Source organism: Phascolarctos cinereus, unplaced genomic scaffold (genome assembly GCF_003287225.1).
Source record: "Phascolarctos cinereus isolate Bilbo 61053 unplaced genomic scaffold, phaCin_HiC Scaffold_2;HRSCAF=192, whole genome shotgun sequence".
NCBI classification, from domain to species: domain Eukaryota; kingdom Metazoa; phylum Chordata; class Mammalia; order Diprotodontia; family Phascolarctidae; genus Phascolarctos; species Phascolarctos cinereus.
Window position 1 is genome coordinate 234,068,140 of NW_027555625.1, and position 21,318 is coordinate 234,089,457.

Consider the following 21,318-nt stretch of genomic DNA (forward strand, 5'->3'; position numbering starts at 1 on the left):
AAGTATGCATATTCATGTATGTAGAGAGATGTGTCTGTGTGTATAGATATATACACACACATATATAAACTCATGTAAAATTCTGTGCATTAGTAGTAACACTTTCAAGAAAAATAATTGTAAGAATATCAAGGATGAACCCCTAAATTGCTTTCTGAAGAAAGGAAGAGAATTTAGGTGCTTCTGAAGGCAGAACAGAATAATGCATATAGAACTGGAGAAGGAGAGCCATTCATTAGTTGTCATCACCTCTTTAGGCTTCACTCCCCTCATCAATAAGATGAGAATCATAGGATTGTAGATCTAGAAACAGGAGGAATCTCAGAGGCAATTTAGTACAACTCTTTTCTTTTATAAATGAAGAAACTGAGGCTCAAAGCGGTAAGTGATTTGCCCAAGGTGACAAAGATGCTAAGCACCAAAAAGGGATTAGAAATCAGGTCCTCTGACTTTAAGGCCTACTATATACAGTATACTATATATACTCTATACACCATACTATATAATAATACCTATAGGAACTACCAAAGAAAATTGAGATTAAACATGATCATGTATGCAAAATTCTTTGTAAACTTCAAAATGCTATCAGGTATTATTACTATTAGTAGTAGTATTATCATGATCATTTTTCTCATCTGATATTAAGTAGAGTTCTGATAGAAATGGGCTTAGGATGAGTCACTATCTTACTATTGTTCTTTTTTGTTTAATGTTCAACAGACTATTATACAGGTGGGTAAAATGATTATTTTTGTAACTGTATAAACATTTGGGGCTATAAGCTCATATCTGTATAGGCATTTTCACTGGCTGTCTGTCAGGCATGGAATGCTTACCCCCTTCATCTCCACCTCCTGGCTTCCTTCAAGTCCCAGCTAAAATTCCACCATCTATAGGAAGCCTCTCAATCCCCATTAATTCAAGTGCCTTCTCTCTTGTCGATTATTTCCTATTCATATAGATTATTTTGTACATAGTTGCTTACATGTTGTCTCCTCCATTAGACTGTGAGCTCCTGAAGGTCAGGAACTGTCTTTTGCCTTTCTTTGTATCCCTACAGCTTAGTACAATGCCTTGCACATAGCAGACACTTAATGAACGTTTAGCGACTATTATTACTATTAATATTAGCGCTACTACTACCAATACAAAATGGCAATAAGAATTCCCCATTACTAAGCACATTAAGTTTTACAAAGAATTTTCCTCACAATAACTCTGGGAAGTGAACAGTGAAAGTATTAGCATACTAATTTGACAAATTAGGAAACTGAGGTTCACTAAGGTGAAATGGCTTGCCCAAAGTCATACAGCTAGTAAGCAAGACTCTGCTCCTCACACTCTAAGACTAGGACCAAGACTCTTTCCATTATATCATATTCTCTATTCTCTGTGTGTGTGTGTGTGTGTATGTGTATGTATTTTTACACACACATATATATACCTACATATATACGCATATATGCACATAAGTATCCTCCTTTGCTTTCTATATGTATACTCTATGTACACATATACATATAAATATTCTCTCTCATATACATTACATGCATATCTACAGATACATATCTATAGATTATATACATATATATATACATATATATATATATATATATCTTCTTACCCCTCCAAAAAAAAGCACAATGTCTGTATTACAACCAAATTCACAAGAAGACAGTTCTAACTAGTAACCCCTCCTCCCCACCCCCTTTCTATTCATTTTTTTTGTCTAAAATATACAAGGGGAAAACCCAAACCACCTAGAGCAGGCCACAAGAACCTCAAAGAAAAATACATTCTGGCTTTCAGAGGTTAAAAGGTCTCTAGAATCATGCCTGACTGCCAGTCACACGAAAAATGGCATCCTTTACTCAGAGCAGCTTAAAAATACTAAAGTAGGGAGATTTCAAAGCCTGCTGGCAGAAAGACGGGTGAATTGTGGCAGCCACACTGAGAAAGGGTTACAACTGCAGCTATCACCAGCTGAGCCGTTCAGTCGAGCAAAAACAGGCTATCACAATAAACAAACGGATGGACCCAGGAAAGGCAGAGGCCCTGTCATTCATGAGGAGCTTATGCAAAAGGCAGCTTCTTTTCCTGGTTCTTTAATGCCATATATCACATCTTGAAGGAATTTTCTAGGAGAAGAGAGACAACTGCTGTTTAAAGCCTCTATGTTAGAAACACTTCCTCCTCCAACCAGCTCCTGAAGCTAAGCCTAACTCTGCCAAGAAGAGAGTGATAACAGGCAGTATTTATTTAACTCTCCATGGAACGTGAGCCACTGTGTGACTTTGCCAGCTGTGACTCGACGTGGGTCCAGCCAGTTGTATCTTTTTAATTATCAAAATCTACCATCACATAAATCACCCCCACAAAGAAAAGGAAGGGGGAGGGGAAAGGCTAGCCCCATCAAAAAGATGTTTTTGATTCATCTCCATGACTCCAAAATTATATCTACTTCTGTTACATTTTCAAATTATTGTTTTGCCAAATAACCACTGAAAGGTTAATGGTTATTTCCAAAATTGATCCCAGATGTTTACCATTTTTTTCTGATGTCCTCAGGAAGATCATGTCAGCAGGGACCCGTTGGTTCTGCATTATGAAAAGAAAGAGTGTTATTGTGTACACATGTGTATGCTCTGTCCACTACCACCCTCCTCCCGTTGCCACCCTCCCCCCCCCAACAAAAATTTTTTAAAGCCCACAGCCTCTTTTAAGTTTACTTCTTTGTCAAACAGAGATTTAGGGATTTATTTTGTTTTGAATCTGAAAAATCTTGCAAGTTGCTGCTATTGTACTAATCCACCATAGAAATCCGATCACAGGAAGGGAGTTCCTGGGCTTCCAGAGAATCCAACCATTACCTCCAGTGATTCCCATCAAAGGATCACCAGCTTAGAGCTTAAGGCTACTATTGGCTTTCTTCCAAGGAGTTCTCTATTAGTAATGCTACAAATACTCTGCCTATACTTTAGTTTTATTTCTGCTAATTTCCTTGCTTGATTTTTTTTTTGAGGGGAAAAATATAAATAGACAGAAAAAGTATCGAGGACTAACAAAAGTCATCTTCTGAAGGAAGGGAAAGCAGAAATGGCAATACAGTATAATTATAAACAGAAGCAGCTTAAAGAGAGGGGGGCGTGCACTTCTGTCTAAAACATCTCACTCTCCCCTGAAATCACATTTGTATCATCTACTTTAATCCTTTTGAAAAGGGCATGGCCATTTTCTTTAGAAAGGAGTTAAGGCACAATCCTTCTCTGATTAAATATTATTCTGCTGACTTCTTTCCAGCCCTCCTGCCACCCCCCACGTCTCAGACCCCCCACACTAATAAATGCATTGCAAAGAAATTAAAGCAATAACATGAAGATTTTATAACTTATTCAGGGACACTGCAGTTCATTTTAATGCTGCTGCACTAAGGTAGCAATGTTTTCAAAAACATTGGGTTTTTTTTAATATGTTCCCAACACTGTTGTTTAAATTACTTTTTGCTATGCCCCATTTACCATGAAGATATGCCTACAAAACAATGGCAAAACATATTTATTTAAAGGTGGAGGGCTATTAATACTAGGTAAGAAAACTTGAACATACAAACTACACATAGGATCATAGATCTAGGGCTCAAAGGGACCTCAGAAATAATCTAATCTTCATTTTATAAAAGAGTAAACTAAGGCCTAGGAATGTTAAGTGACTTGCCCAAGGTCACACAGGTAGTAAGCATCAGTGGAAGGGTTTGAACGCAGGTCCCCTGAATCCAGAGCCAGTGTTCATTCCACTGTACAAGGCTATTTGCCTACTTAAATAGCAGCTTGCTGACTAAAATGAGCAACCTAATTATATGAATGAAAGCTCTAGGCTGCATAAAACGAATAAAATTGAAAGTCAAACTTTGGGATCTACCACCATGTTATTACTAGTGATTACATATATGCCGCAGAATTCCCCACCTTGCTCCCCAACTTCCTAATAAAGTAGAAGATAAAATGTGTCCGGGAAAAGGAATCTGATTTAATACCAAATAGTAAATGCACAACTAGTTTTTCAATCCACAAATTACACATTCAGGTTAACTGAGAGAAAAACTTGGTGCATGCCAACACTGACAGAAGAATTTCAATAGCCACGTGTTTATATTAACCTTTTCAACGATGATAAGGTCTCCCACTTGGATGCCAGAACTCTTCACCTTCATCGTGCCTGTGGAGAAGAAACAGCCTCCATCAGGTCGAAGCCAAATCATTCACCAAATCCAATCCAGTTCAGCAAGTATTGAGCAAGTGTCTATTGCCGTGTGCTCCTAAAACTCAAACATGCATGCAGCTTTCACACAAATTAATTATGGAAAGCAGTGCATGACAGACAAAAAACATGCAGAATTTCACATCACAGAACCCAAAGTCAAGCCCTACTTGGTCCCTTTCCTATTTGTGTGACCTTAACCAATAGCTTAACCTCTCCATGCCTCAGTTTCCTCATCTGTAAAAGAGTTGGACCAGACGAACTTAGTCTAAGGGTCCTTCCAGATCTGTGATCTTAATACTTCCCTCAGAAAAGAATTCACCTTGAGCAGAGATTTCTCTCTTTAAAAAAATGGTGCTTTTCTGAATCTCCATCTGCTTTCCTTGCAAGAATTTTATCTACCAAATAAGATTTTCTTAAAAGCTATTCAATGCTTCAGTACTGTGGTACAGACTTCCCACAGGATTCTTTTCCTCTTCAGAAGAACTACAATAGTGGAATAGTGTTCTACTCTTGGCTTTCCTAACTACCTACCTGCGTGATGCTGGACAAGTGATTTATCTGCACTGAATCTCAGTTTCTGCCTTTCTAAAATGTAAGGATTGAATTAGTTGATCTCTCTAGCTATCATAAGGTCCCTTCCAGCTCTGACATTCTGCCATGGTAACAAGAAAGCCAAGACTGTAATCTACATCCAACTTCCAAAGAAGAGTTGTACAAAAGAATGGGCAAGGAGATGAAAAATGAATTATGGAGGTGATTTGTTGGGCTTATGAATTACTAAGAAGGTCAGACATTAAATTTAAGGAGGAGATGTTCCAGAGGACTCCAGCAAAAACTGAAGGTAGAGAAGGAGTCCTGCTAAAGGAAGACTCCATTTGAAGAAGAAAAAAGGAAGAGAAGAATAGGAGATTGTGTCAGAAAGATTTGAAGAAGAAGAGAAGGTAGAAGAACCTAAGGAGAAGCAGCAGCAGAAGGAAGAAATGAAGAGTGAGGATTCAGAAAGAAGGCAAAGACTGTTATCAAGGCAAAGTAAGACAAGGTAAGTAAAACAAATTGGTAATGTAGATAAAACGTTAGTAAAAAGTAGGGGGAAAAAGTTGGGGGTGATTTTCAAGGTATTGAGAGGTGCCCAAAAAAAAGGCAATTAAGGTGTTAACCTGGTAAAGAGATGAGAAAGACAGCTCAGGAGATGAAATCGTGACTCCTAAGCACTTTGCCACTCAAATTCTTCAGAGGAAATATTAGAAACAAAGGCAAGCACTGACAATCGTATTTCCAATAATTATGGAGAAGAGAGTAATTTTGCATGAGTCCTGCTAAAGGAAGACTCCATTTGAAGGAGAAAAAAGGAAGGGAAGAATAGGAGATTGTGGCAGAAAGATTTGAAGAAGAAGAGAAGGTAGAAGAACCTAAGGAGAAGCAGCAGCCTATCCTATCCTAGACCACCAAATGAGATTGTAGGCAAACTTCTTCTTTAGATATTGAAAGAACTGGTAAACACTATTTTTGAATCAGTGATCTCTGAAAGTATCACAGGGTTATACAAAGCAGGAGTACAGCTCAAACTCACAATTAAAATTATTCAATTGTCAGTAAAAATATTTTCACCTTGGAAATGAGCAAATGCTACAAATAAGGTCTTGATTTATTACTGTGTTGGCTGTCTAGACTTAAGAAAGTGATGCAGAAAATGTTAATAACATAGATTAAACTTAGAAGTGTGTCATGAATATTTTTTTCCTACACAGCCGGCTGTTAAACATTTACTATCACATTCCTTAAAGAAAGGCTTTTATCCCATTTTCTTAAAAAAAAAAAAAGAATAGAAACTGAAAATTATAAGCCAGTGAACCTGACTTCAATTCTTGGTAAAATTCTAGATCATATTCATAAATGGATAGCTAGTATAGAAGCAAAAAAATTGAGGTTTCAAATTTACAGATAATCGAAATTCGGTAATGCAGTGGATTTAGCTAAAGTTTTAAAATTTAACTAACTGTCACTACCAACCTTGTAGAGTATGAGGTAATCTCTAGAACTTTCTAGAAGTATTTCTACAAAAGCACATCAGACCCAGAATTCTTGTCTGAAATGAGAAAACTTGGTTGATGGAGAGATGTCTTTAACAGGCAATCATTCTCCAAACAGCTTTTTGATGTAAGTAATAAAAGTAGAATTCTAATCAAATTGATCACTAAACATAACACTGAATGACTCAATCTATTTGCTTCAACACTAATCAATATTTAGAAAGAGAAAAGGTGATCATAAAGAGTGAGCATGGCTTCCACAAGGACAGTTCAAGCCAAACTAACCTTATTTTTTTTTTGTGGGCGGGAGGACAAGTTTATTACCTGGGAAATCAGTGGAACATCATAGTTGTAATTTACCTTGAATTTCTTAAAACATTCAATTAAGGTCTCAGGATGAGAAAAAGAAAGAAAAATTGGGGTAGGGGAGGCAATACAATAATTAAATTAGGTAGTTTCCAAACTGGATGGAAGGCCAGACCCAAAGAGTAGTCAATAGTTTAACATCAACTTGGAAGGAGATCTCCAGGGTCTTGCCTCTGTGACCTGTGGTTGACCCTGTGCTATTTAACAATTTTATGAATGACTTGAATACGAATATTGACATGCCTATCAAACTTACAGATGACACAAAGCTAAGAGGAATAATAGAATAAGGATTCATGAAGACACCAAAATTCTTCCAGTCCCAGGAGTTGCAACCTCAAAGTTATCTTCAACTCTTCCTTTTAACTTATCCCATAAATGTAATCAGTTGCCAAATCTTATCAATTTTACCTCCACTATATTCGTTGCACCTGCCTCCTTCTTTCTACTCATACTATATCCACCATAGTTCAGGCCATTACCTCTTATCTAAAATACTTCAATAACCTTGTAATCTGTCTCCTCTATCCAGACTCTTCTCTCTCTAATATATCCTCTACAAAACTGCCAAATTTATACTCCTAAAGCACAGGACTGACCATGCTATTCCACTGCTCAAGAAGGTCCAGTGACTGCCTATCACCTTTAGGTTAAAATATAAACTCCCCTGTATGACACATAAAACCTCTCATAATCTGGCTCCAGCCTACCTTTCCAGGCTGATCACTTCTCTCTATGATGCACTCTGCATTTGTCTGTTGGCCATATAACATGATATCTTTCTTGAAGTCATGTTTTTGCACTAGTTTTCTTCCAAACCTAGAATATTCTCCTTCTTAATCTCTACTTGATTTTCCTTTATCCTGATTTCCCTAGTGCTTCTCCACCCCATTCCCTTTAACACACTGCACTTATTTTGTATGTCTTGAATTTATCTGAACATGTATTCCCTTGGTGGAATGTAAGTTCCCGAGGGCAAAGACTGTTTCCCTTTGGTCTTTATATCTCTAGCACCTAGCACATCACCTGACCTACAGTTGGTGCTTAATGAATGCTAGTTGACAAATTGACAGAACAAATTAATGGAATAAAATTCCTGTTGCCCCAACAACCCCAACATTGATGACTGAAATTGATTATTTCATTGTTGAGTATAATGTAGTATTTCACAGTTGTCTCAATTTGCATTTCTGTAATTATGAGAAAATAAACCATTTTCAGATGATAATTAACAATTCCTTATCCTTTGAAAGAAACACATGGTGATTATTAGAATGTCCTCAGATCTCTTCTGAGCTGAAGAACCACAGGTATCTCTATCACTCACTGGTCAGACCATAAATTAGCATGGCTCGCATCTTTATAGAGCTTTTCTTTCCCATAAAATCATTGAGTATTGGGACCTTAAAATTCAGTTTAACTGTAAAAGTTCATTTTGCAGGAATGGTTCATGTCAATAAAGAACCTGACATGCAAAGATTTCACAACCTGAGACTATAAGTGATGCCAATAGATGTTCACTATGAGACTACAGGATGGGTTTATCTTTTCTTTTAGTAAAACTTCCTGCTGCTCAAAAAAAAATTTAAATTAATAACATTTGTTAAGTATCCACTATGTATAGATCACTGCATTAGCTACTGAGAGGAAACAAAGGAATAAGCCATGGTTCCCTCCTAGGACCACACACTCAAGGAGTTCCCCAGTGAACCCATCACCTCAACAAAAGTCCCCCAACTTCTCAATTTCTACTGAAATACCACTGCTCCAAGCTCAAAACCTCTATCATTTGTATTCTTCTTTATCCTTTATTCTGCCACACACACACAACCAAACTACTGCCGAGTATGCTCTTTCCCACCTCCACAACATTGCTAGCTCACATCCCACCCACTGGTGCTGCCACCCCCCAGTCAGGCTGTCAACACATCTCACCTGAAGTATGAGAAAGCTGCTCACTGCACTCCCTGCCTCCAGACTCTCTCTGATCTATCCTTCACACAGATACTAAAATAAACTTTCTAATGCACAGGCCTAGGCATATCATTCCCTAGTTTAAAAAAGGTTTAATGGGTTCCTTATTGCCTCTAACAGGGGCAACTAGGTACTGCAATGGATAGAGTGCTAGGCCTGGAGTCAGGAAGACCTGAGTTCAAATCCTGCCTCAGTCACTTACTAGCTGTGTGACCCTAGGCACTTACCTTCTGTTTGCCTCAGTTTCCTCAACTGAAAAATGATAATAACAGCACCTCTCTCCCACGGTTGTTTTGAGAATCAAATGAGATAATAATTGTAAAGCACTTGGTACAGTGCCTGGCACACAGCAGATGCTATATAAACACTTATTCCTTGCCCTCTAAGATAAAATACAAACTCCTCAGCTGAGCCTTTAAGGCTGTCTATAATCTGTCCAACCTTAGTCCACACATTCTTTCCTTCTTCACACAATACCTCTAATCTAAATTACAAGCTCTTTTCTAATCTTGTCCTGGGTTTTTGGGTTTTTTCTTTTTCTTTTTCTTTTTTTTTTAGACAATTGGGGTTAAGTGACTTGCCCAGGGTCACACAGCTAGTAAATGTCAAGTGTTAGACCTGAGGCCGAATTTGAACTCGGGTCCTCCTGACTTCAGGGCCGCTGCTCTATCCACTGTGCCACCTAGCTGCCCCCAGTTTTTTTTCTTAATCACTTGGATACATAAGCACAGGACATAGCACTCATCCCCAAAACACAATCCCTCCTCATCTCTGCCCATCTTTCTTCAAGGCTTAGTCCCAGGATCATCTCCTTCATGAAAAAGCTAAGCCACTTAACCTCTCTCCCTTCTGAAATATTCCCAGAACACCTTGGCTGGATTTCTCCTTTATGTCTATCACGTTCTCCTTTGCTTTGTACTGGTTTGTGTACTTGGAAGGTACCCTTCCCTACCCTAACTCAAGAATCTTATCATTCTTCATCTTTGTATTCTCAGTACCTAGGCACAGTGTCTTGGCCACAGAAGACACATAATAAATGTTTCTTAAATTACTATCATTATTAATACCTTGCATTTATATAAAACTTTAAAGTTTGCAGAACATTTTACATACATTATTATCCTCATTTTACAGATGAGGAAACTGATGTTCAAAGAGGCCAGAGTCACACAGCTAGTAAATGGGCAAGGAAAGACTCAAACTTAGGTACTCTTGACTCCAAGTAAAAAGCTCTAGCCACTAAGAGCTGAACTGAATTTGCTGGATTGAATAATGCTTTCACATTACCCACACATAATTATGCTGCAAAACAGAATGCATTCAGTGCACCTTAAGGTAGAGTTAGTTATAAGCAAAATGCCATGCAAAACGTCTTGTTAGGGAAGAAGATCAGGGCAGGCAGCTTGGAGGAGGTGACGTTTGGCCTGGGTTTCAAAGCATGGGTAGGATTTCAATAGGTAGAGATTAGGAACAGAGTAGTAGTAAAGAATACATCATTTTAGATCATTTATTTCAATCTTCATCTCATGTAATACCCAGGGAACAGAAGGGACCTGTCCAAAGATGTCACTTCCCTCTGGGCCTGATTCAGTTTCCTCTTCTATAAAATGAGGGGACTGGACCACATGACCCTAAGGTCGTTTCCAGCCCTAGGTATATGCTCTCTTTGATCACACAACAAACTAGTGACAAAGCCAGGAGCAGAATGATGACCTTCTCAATTCTAGTACCCAGTGTTTCTTACAACTGTACCAACCCCATACTCACATTGGCTCCTCAGCTTCCTTCCCAAGTACAAATATATAAGTTGCCTAAGGTTTTATGAGGGAGCTAGTGGTACAGTAGATAGAGTGCCAGGCCTGGAGTCAGAAAGACTCATCTTCATGAGTTCAAATCTGACCTCAGACACTTACTAGCTGTGTGACCCTGGGCAAGTCACTTCACCCTGTTTGCCTCAGCTTCCTCACCCATAAAATGATCTGGAGAAGGATACAGCAAACCATTCCAGTGTCTTTGCCAAGAAAACCCTAGATGAGGTCACAAAGAATCAGACACGCCTAAAACGACTCAACAATAACAACAAAAATGTTTTATCATCAAAATTTACATTGGTGGTCTGACCCCCAAAATATCTCTCCTATGCTCAGTTTCTTTAAACCTAGTTACAAGATTTAATTTAACAATTAGCTTAGAATGTTTACTCGCCAGGTTTTGATTTTCCTCCCAGAATAGACTCCTGAATTATTTTCCATTCATTTGAACTCTGCCTTGCCCAGCCTGCTCTACCTCAACAAAAACCTCTTTAATCCACTGTGTTTGGAAAGAGGTTTCTGATTGACCCCAGCAGGCAGACATTTCATACAAACACTCCTACTGTACCTGACCATTCATCAGCTAACTGGCCACCAGAAGAGAGAAAGACAGAAAAGGGGAGGGAGAGAAAAAGAAGTTAGGGGAATGAGAAAGGGGGGGTGAGGGGAAGAGAGAAAGAGAAAGGAGGGGGGGAGAGAGAGTTAGAGAAAAGAGGAAAAAAGAGGGAAGGAGAAAATAGAGGAGGGAGAAAAGCAGAGAGAGAAGGGAGGGAGGAGAGGGGAGAGAAAGAGAAAGAGAGAGAGGAAGGGAGGGAAGGAGAGAGAGAGAGCGAGCGCACACACATCTGATTGTCTTTTTTAAAAAGTTAAGCGCCTAACAGAATTGCATACCTGGTCAGTGATGCTAATAAATTTGGATTTCCCCACATATTGTAATGTCTACTGCTAAAAATAGGCATCGATGGCCCATTTTGAAAATAAGGGATGCAACTGTGGGATATTTGTGGTTTGGACAATGCTCTGGTAACAGCTCTGTGTATTTGGGAAGAATGGGGGGAGGGAGAAGAGAAGAAGAGCCTGGAAGTAACACTAGCTGAGCAAATGGGGTCAGAGATTAGCACAATGAGGGACAACACAGAAAGGGACACAAGAGCCCAGGTTCCCCTAATTCCAAACCAGGGCTTCCTTCCACTACCCTAGGCTGCCTTTCCAATATATACTTCTAGAACACTCAGAGAAGCTTGTTCAACTCATGAAATATAATTTAAAACCTACAAGCATTACTTTGAACATTATTTCTAAGTCTTCTACATGCCCTCAAAGTAAAAGTTAAGTAAAAGCAATGAGGCAAATACTTTCTTTCTAGTTAGAATCACAGTCAAGTAAAATTTATAACTAGATTTTAAAAGTACATTTGTGATGGTTTTTTCTACTTTGCAATTGTTTATGATTGTTATCTACAACAAATGCACAGTGTTTTCTGCCTTGTACACCATGAGAGTGTATAGCTTTCACAGGTATACGAAAGAAAAATTAGCAGCCAGATTTTCAAAGTACCTTCTTCTGCATGCCTACTCCTCCTGCCTCCCACATACACTTACAACAGAAATAAATAAATGTGAAATCTTGGCTAATGTAATAATACAGAGGCAGCATGATTCAGTGGTAAGAGCAATGGTTAGAACTGAAGCAGTCCTGACTGCTGTTTAATGACTATCTAACACTAATCAATTTAAATAACTTTCCAAGACCTCAGTTTTGTTCTGTGTAAAATAGATAACAATGCTGTTTATACTATGTCATTTATAGTAGAGGTGTGACAAATGCACTTTGCAAGTGTTAAAGTGCTATCTATATGTGAGCCTTTAGTACTATTATATAGAGAAGCAAAGATCCTTCTTTCATTTCTATCATTACAGTTCTCTTTGCAAAAGCCATGCTTTTGAATCATGGAACGTTTCAATTCACTAGAAGCTAATGACTAGCATATAGTGTCTTAAAGACTTTGCTCCCACACAGGCGCTTAGAAAGAGACTTTCCTAAGAGTTTAAGTGGGAATGTCTAATGCAGGCAATCTATATCATCAACCATAGTAATCTTTTCTAAAATAAATTCGTCCCATCAGTTTTCATACACTTCCCCTTGCTTAAAACAAGGAGCAAATGTTTTATTAATATTTCTGCTTCCCTTTTCTTTGCAAATGGAATCAATGCCTTTCATAAGCAACTTCTGGTCTTGCATGGGTGATATCTTTAGAATAAGAGTAGTTTGTCTGCTTGGAGGGGAGAGACCAGATGTTTCTCAGGTTGGAATAACTAAAAGGCAATTCTTCCCTCAAAGTGTAGAACACTTGGGGAAAAAATTAAAAATAAATTCTCTAGCCCTGGAATGTGTGGGGCATATGTTGTGACCCCCAAATACCACTAGCTATACTTCTATTTTTCACTATGTGCAAGACACTGATTGTTTGTAGAGATCTACAAAAGCAATCCTTAGCATCAGCCCTGGTTAATGTATTACTTTTTAACTCACACTTTAATCTGACTCTGACAGTGATGAATGGAATTCTCCTGTAAATTCTATGGCATGTGAACATTTCCCCAGGTTAGCATTAAATGAGACTCGGGCACTATAGATAAATCCAAAGTTCATCAAAGGTTAAAAGTTGAAATTTTCCAATTCAAATAGAAATCAATTTCATTCTTCATGGTACAGAACAGCTGAAGATATTTTGAAAAGACAAAAAGTTTCATCATAAATACCACTACTAGCTTTGGGGACTTTTTGCTGTTGTTTATTTAAACATCAAACTCTTCCCCCAAAAACTGATGTACACAAATGTACATGTTTAACATCCAGGCAGGCTTATTAAATAAGTCATTGGCTAGATTCCTAGTACCCAGCCGCCCCCCCCCATTTTGCAGTTATTTAAGCCCTCTAAATACTCTCATAGAAAGACTTATTGCGGGGGGGGGGGAGACGACAAAGAGAAGCTGTGAGTATGATTCCATGTGGTAATCTTTAGAGTTTTAAATCAATCCAAAGACCAAAATAGTAAAAATTAGGGATCAAGGGTAAAACTTGGTGCTTTCCAAAATAGCCAACAATCTCATGAAAGTACCTGCGATGAGAATTTTCAGATCTCTATCCAGATAATCCATAGATAAAAGAATTAGGTTCAAAGTTTGGCAAAAAATTGTTGAAACAAGATTAGCAAAGGGTTAAGATGCAAACCATCACAAGGAGCCCTTGAGGGATGTGACCGCTTTGTGGTTTTTAATTTCTTTTTTCCTGTCAATAACAAAAAATACACCTCCCCACTTCAACTGTCTTTAAAAACAAACAAAAGAATCTAAACTAGATCATTTGCACTTGAAAAATAGAAATTGCACTGTCTTTATGAACAGAAGACTCCAATTGGATGCTTTAAATTAAGCTAAATAATTATCTATTAGAGAATATTTCACAAAACTAGTTGCCTGAGAGATTCCAAAATTATGGAGTACAGTCCACAAAACTAGCCAAGTTATCCACATGTGTGCCTCAAAATTCAATGCACAATGTGCAAAATAACCTAATCTACAGAAAAAAAGATGCTTTTTCAAACCAATGATTCATAACTTTTTTTGTGCCATGGACTCCTATAGCAGGCAGTCTGGTTAAGCCTTTGGACCCTTCTCAGAATAACCATTTTAAATGCATTTTAAAAAATATATGATTACAAAGTAAATCAATTATGTTAACATGCAGTTATTGATTTTTTTTCAAAGCAAATTTATGAACCCCAGGGCTAAGAATTCTGCTCTAAACAAATGGAGAGATATTTGAGCTGATGGTACTATTCTGTGTTTGAGATAGAGTGAAAGGAATCAACTTTATTAATCTTTGAATCTATTTGTGGACAGGAAACAAAGTGTAGCACCCCTAAGTGGCATTATATACACTCACTCAGTAAGGGCACTCATCCATATATGTTCAAGTAACCATAAAGACCAATACCTAAGATGAGTCGTAGGCCTTCCTTTGTTTTATGAAGCATGATGAAAAACCAATTCACACACTCTACAGCAGGAAAAAAAACAATTAGCAACTGCATTAATTGCATTTTGGCCTGAACTTCTTTTTTCTAGGCTAATTATTTGTTTGCCTAATTAAGGCCTTTTGCCTTGATGAGAAGTGTTAATACAATGAAAGTATCTGTTGAGGCTGGCTTCCCTGGTGTGAAATGCAAGATCAGAGAAATTCCAGGAGGCTTGAGAGAAATAGAAATAGACAATTTTAATTTGCTAACAGCTATAATCAAAACAAAAGCAGTGATTTCAATTATTAGTTTTGTAACTACAAGGGTAAACAGAAACATTTCATGAATTCAATCTTTAGTAAACTACCCACTGTCTGCCAGGACTTTCACCATTCTCAGCTCCGATTTTTCACTCACTGGCTGCCTAGTTGTTCACTCTTGACCATGTCATCTTACCGCTCAAAAATTTTTGGTGGTTCTGTTGACTATAGAACCAAGTATAAAATCCCTTTCCTGGTTTGTATGTTCCATCAGTACATGGGATGTGATTCCTGCTAACAGCACATAGTGGATAACTACCATTAGTCTAGGAATTTGGTAAACTCATCTCAGAGGAATTGTATCCACATGTCTTTACCTCTGTTATTAAGCCTATAAAAGTAAAATCAACATATAGGATCTGGCAGGCTCATAGCAAGCTATACTATCCTAAGAGATTCACTAAGATTATGCCAAGATGAGAAAGGGAAGGAGGAAAAGTATTTATATAGCTCCTACTATCTTCCAGGCAGTGTGCTAAGCACTTTATCAATGTTATCTCATTTGATTGGAAGATGGGAAATTTAAGCTGGTATCTCTCTTAATCTAGTCCATCTCACTAGGGAAATAAAACCTAATTTGATTTAATCCATTTTACATGACAAGGTCCAATAACTGAAAGCTAGAAGCCATATTTAAAGTCAGAGAACATCAAAACTACAAAGTAACTTGGAAATAATGTACAGATGAGCAGACTGAGACCCAAAGAGAAATGACAGGTACCCAAAATCACACAATAAGTGGACAGGAGGGATAGGAGCAGAATTCAGGTTTCCTGATTCCGAGGTATGATGACTTCGAAATATATGTTGCTAAACAGATACTTCTCCAGCTCAGGACAATCTGTTCAGCTTAAGCTATCAGCATGACTAGGAGCGAATGCATCAGACAGAGCAGCATTTGGGAGCAGGGGTGCATTGATGGCTATGTTCCTACTACGTAAACACACACTCAAAAAATGCATATAATATTACAGAGTCATCATGAGTAGAAAGATTAGTTCATATACCAGAAAAAAAAATTCAAGTGGAGATTTTCTTTTTTTTTTTAAATAACAAAATCACAGTGTTTTGGAGCTAGAAGGGTATCTTAAAAATAATCTAATTCAATATGTCATCTTAGCAAGAATGAAACTGAGGTCTGGAGAAAAAAAATAGCAAAAAATGATCACACAGCTATAAAAGTCAGCTTCACAGCTCAAGTCACCCAATCCAGTACTCTTCACACTACAGAATTAAAGGAGCTATTAGAAATTTTGTGTCAGACACATATTGTTCAATGACACTTTAACAAAGAAACAATAAAATTAATTGAGAGTTAAGACCCATTGGGGAAAGCATCTTATAACCTTAAATCACCATATAAGTCTGAGTTACTATTATCATTATACTTCAATATTGAGACAGCCTAAAGATCTTTACATTTAAAAGGAAAATTATGTGGTTTGGGAGTGCAGAAAAAAAGGACAGGATTTAAGCAAGCAGTTAAAATAATCTTCAATGACTACTCAATTCAAAAGAAAATACCACCAGGAAGGAAAACAGATTTGCCAAATAAAAACTCCAGCTATTAAGATACTTCAGAGACCTCTACAACTACAAACTACGTTATTACTAATATAGGTGATACATTATTAACATCCTTTGATACTCACATGTCTTGACTGAGACAACTGGTCCTAAAATATTAAGGCAGTGTTACCTTTCAAAGTTTTTGCCCACTTTTTTTTGACTTCAGGAGTTTTTTTAAATTATTTGGAGGTTAATTCTATTGTTTAACTTCAGGTTTCTTTTAAGCAAGCAAGTTTTTTGTTTCAATTGAAAAACTGAAAAATTTTGGAGTTTCCAACGGGAAATGCACTAGTGTAATTATCTTTCTTGAAACTTGTAAATATTTGTCCGTCTCTCTCTCTCTCTCTCTCTCTCTCTCACACACACACACACACACACACACATTTACATGTATAATATATATATACACACACACACATGTGTAGTACACACAGATACAGACACACATACGTGTGTATGTATTTGAAAAACTGAGTTTCAAGAGAAAAGGTGGAACAAATCTACTAACATCATTACTGCACAACAACCATAGATATATACAAATTTGAGACAAAATAGTCAATATTCTTGCTACCAAATACAGGAAAATATTGAATTCAGAGAAGATTTTGGAAAAGCACATTTACATGCTTTATAAAGCAATCCATGTAGATAATGAAATATTAAGGTCAGGAAAGGCTTCTTTTTACTCCTCTGTCTGAAAGCTTCCAGTTGAAGCACATGATCCTTCACCCTGCCCCCTGACCAGTGTCAAATAACTTAGCTCCCCTCAATCACTTTCCAAATTGACACATTTTTCTCTTTGTTTTGTTTTGCCTGAAAACAAAAACACACATTTGTGGTCTGTTCCCTGGTTTTATGTTCTGTCCCCTACACCTACTGTATTTTCCAACTCTCAATATTGGTCCCACAATTGAGACTACAGACCACAAAGGAAACAAAACAAAGGAAGACAAGTTCTCAATGTTAGAGCCATCTGCCAATTCTCCTTAGGATCTTTTCAAGAACTTTGTGCAGTTAAAGGGTAGGGGGAGAAAAATCATTCATGAGAAAAGTAATTGCAATATGAAAAGAACTAAAGAAAAGGTCAGAGCTCAGATAGAACCATGAATAGAATCCAGAAGGCAACTCCTCTTTACTTCTAAATAGATGTATTGCCCCCTCTCGAATGGGGCTTTTGTCGGTTGCCAAGCATTTTAAATGTTATAGTAAGAATATGTTATTAAAGGGGGATTTAATATACAGTGATTACAAAAAAACACACTGAAGTGGCCTCGTGATTACTGACACAGAAAGCACACAAGCACCTGCTCTCGTAAAGATTATACTGAATTCTTTTTCAAAGGCACCAGAGTTTCCTAAGTACAGTATAGATGCAAGCTTTCTTTAGCAAAACAATTCTACTCTAATTTACAATTCTTTGGTCCCCTTGAGAAACCAGCAAATCTGCAATCTGGTAAACTGGAAAAATCCTCCCAAACACACTGGATAAAGCTCTCCTGCCCTGGATAATCTGAAGTTTACAATATAAAAGTTCAAAGTATATTTTCCTTTGATGAAAATCTAGTCATTGTTTTATTCAAACTACTTCCCCCCCCCAAAAAAAACAGTTTATATGTAAACTGATACAGAAGCGCCCTATACCTCTCTTGGCATCTTACTGCCTTTGCATCTTATCTTATCCCTCCCACTAGAGTAGAATATAATTTGAGGATGAGGAACAGTATTTGTTCAGTAAATATTTGTAGAATTAATGATCCTGACCCAAAGGCAAATTGTTATTTAATTTTCTGGTGAAACTTGTAATCTGTTCAGTTCTACAACAGAAGGTTTCATAACCCTTGGATATTGTAACCTGGCCAGCTCCTAATTTTCCTTTTTTCTCTAAACCTTAAGCATCACTTCTTATTTCTTACCCCAAATTCTAAAAATCTGTAGTTTAGATTTCTAGATAGAAACTTTAGTCAATGAGACATGGGGGTCTAGGAAATTCTACGTATTCACAAAGATCACAGATTTAAAGCTAGAAGGAACCTTAAAAGCCATATCTAATCCCTTCATTTTAAAGAAGAAAGAGCTGAGGTAGACTGTTTAAATGATTTTTTTCAGGTCACGCAACTAGCAAGTATCGGAAGCAGCATCTGAACCCTGGTGTTCCTGACTCCAACTCCAGAGACCCACCCACTTGTCACAATTTATGCAGAAGTGAAAAATCTCCAAATCTCTCAGTAGAATGGTAGATTAGAGGATACTAACAACTCATGAGGATCACCGATTTAAGAGTTGGAAGGAACATCAACAGTCATCTAGCTCCCTTTGTGGCACTGAAGCCCACAAAGGTATGACTTGCCTAAGGCCGCACCAGTATCAAAGAAGGATTTGAGACCAGGTCTTCTGATTCCAAATACAGCCTCTTTCCACTTATTACTTAACAACAATAACAGTAATTTTACATTTATGTAGTACTTTAGCACATAATTCACTCATTTGACCCTAACAACAGCTCTATGAAAGAGGTAATACAAGCTTTATTCACTTCATTTTACAGTAAAGGAAACCAAAGCTCAGTGGTATCAAATGATTTGTCCAAGGACACACAGCTCACATCTAGCAAGGGGTAAAGTCAATTCACAAATTCAGGCCTTTAGATTTTCAACTCCAGGGCTCTTACTGCATCAAACTTTCTCTCTATAATGGTCTATTCTGGGAAAAGATGCACATTTAGCACAGTTAGGAGAATCTGGTGTCTATTCAAGAAACACTTTTTCAATTTTGCTTTCAAAGTAACCAGTGATTGATTTCTTGAATATTCCCCTTCTTCCTCCTCACTACCATCTCTGACCTTACTTGATGCATTTGTGGATAGAGTGCTCAGAGATATAGCTATGGCCCAAACAGTCCCTATGATGCTAGTAGAAACATGAAGAAAAGAACAGCTTTTCCCACCTCTACCCTAACTGCCTCCCCAGAGCCCAGGACTTGAGGCTACGGACTAAAGTGAGAAATCTCTTTGCAAAGTTTTAACGCATGACAACTTAGTACTTGTCTAATGAATTTTAAGGCACACAAGCAGAACAGGGATGTTGGAGATTTTAATTTTCTATGCCATCCCAAAAATTATCCTATGCTGCATTAAAATCCACTCTCCACCCCCTTGAGCGCACCAGACCCGTAGGCAGATGCCTCCCTTGTACCAGGAGCAATGAAGTGACCACAGAGCCACGTGCCCCTTTGCCTATCCGCCCAGGGCCTTGAACTCTGCCTTCTTTACTGTCAGCACAGTTGATTGAGCTGCGACCCCCACTGCCCCAGCAGTCAGCAGCAGTATGCAGCAAGCAGAGGCAGAAAGCAGGAGCCAAAAAGCTGACCTCTCGCTGTGAGCTTGCTATAGATCTGGGAGTTCACTTCCTTGTCCCGCATGTAACATCGGATTTCTTCTACTGCTTCTCGGATGATGGTAACGGCCAGCACGAACCCCTAAAGAGAGAAGACAGTAGGCAAAAGAACGCAGGTGTGAGGCTTTAATAAATCTTCGCCCTTCCCATATATCCTGACCAATCTGTTCTAACAGAGAAAGGGGGAGTAGAACAGAAAGGAAGAGACTCCCAGCAGAAAAATGATCTTTTGCCTCATTTTTTCTCCTTTAATCGATAAAGTCCAAAATATTTATTTCATTGTTTTCCAAAACAGGATCACACTGATGTGTTCTCTATTTTCTCAGCTGACACTGCCAATTGTCACTTTTTTTTGACAACTGCTACAACTACTTTAGAGATTAAAAGAAAGGATTCCCTCTGATTATTTGCCACATGCAATATTTAAACTGATTCCCCAGAAGTTTAAATCCCTAACATAAACGAGACAGGGATGTGCCTCTTTGTGTGACCCTGACAAAGAACTGTAGCTCTTCCCAATTGAAGGAGGATTATTCCCATTGCCAATCTAATATAAGATGTACATTGTGGCTAAAGAAAATCTGGTCAGTTTTGGAGTAAAGTGAAAGCAGACCACATACAGAGCCAAGATAATCCCCCAGGGTCCAGTAAAGAGGTCTGACCAAGTTCACAGAAGGTTGTCAGTGCCGCTATTTTGTACCATGTGCAAACTGCTTTTCTCAAATGCTTGAGTTTCTATTTTTCTCCACGTGGGTGTGGATAATTCCCATTCATTTTAATGGAAAGTGTGTGGACACACAAAGACAAGAGACTATACCCCTTTGCTTCGAATAAATTTTGGCAATTGCTTGCACTGCCTGTGTTAGATGTCTCATCTTCTCTCCATTTATGCATTCACTTCCCATTAACTAGAAGAACATGTCCCTAAGGCTAAAAACTGCCTTACCAAGAGATGTAAATTTGGTACAAAAATAAATTCCAGCTACCTAACTTTTGGGTCAATATCCATGATATTTGGAGAAGAGTCATTTCTAAGACTTCAGGTCACTCACCGCCTTTCTGAGAAATTTTTTTCAATGACATATAATAAATGAATAAGATAGAAGATATTCAGCCATTTTAAAAGTTGGACTTCAAAAAAAACAGCTGGACTTCATCACTCTAGTCAGCTGTTACTTATTCTCCACCAACAACCCAAGAATCAGGGGTAGGCCTAGAATGAAGGGGAAGGATCAATGAGGAACACTTTTCAAATATGACTTCTCATAAGGGCACTTTTTGTTTTTAATGCTAGAAAATACTACTCTCCTTGACCCATAAGGATTCGTTTTGGAATAAGTCACATGACACATGTTGCAGTAAGGACTCAAAGCCTACAGTAGACAGTGACATACATACATACACACACACACACACACACACACACACACACACTCACTCACTCACTCTTTACTTCACTAAGCAATTTTATGCATAAATCAAAACCTTAGGACCTAGGACTGAAATCTCAAGAATTATAACTCAAGGAGCAGATTATATCACTTAGGTGGCTGTTGTCCAGTCATTTCA

At 37.9% G+C, this 21,318-nt stretch overlaps 1 protein-coding gene across 1 annotated transcript in view; it reads right to left on the reverse strand.

The window, feature by feature from the left end:
- The window catches only part of ATP9A (ATPase phospholipid transporting 9A), a 165,092-nt gene that overhangs the window by 103,229 nt on the left and 40,545 nt on the right, over positions 1-21,318 (reverse strand). Inside the window, exons 4-6 of the mRNA XM_020984234.2 lie at positions 19,723-19,831; positions 4,160-4,218; positions 2,550-2,601 (exon numbers count right to left, since the gene is read on the reverse strand). Coding sequence (XP_020839893.1) covers positions 2,550-2,601; positions 4,160-4,218; positions 19,723-19,831 — 220 coding nt within the window. The remainder of the gene's footprint in view (positions 1-2,549; positions 2,602-4,159; positions 4,219-19,722; positions 19,832-21,318) is intronic.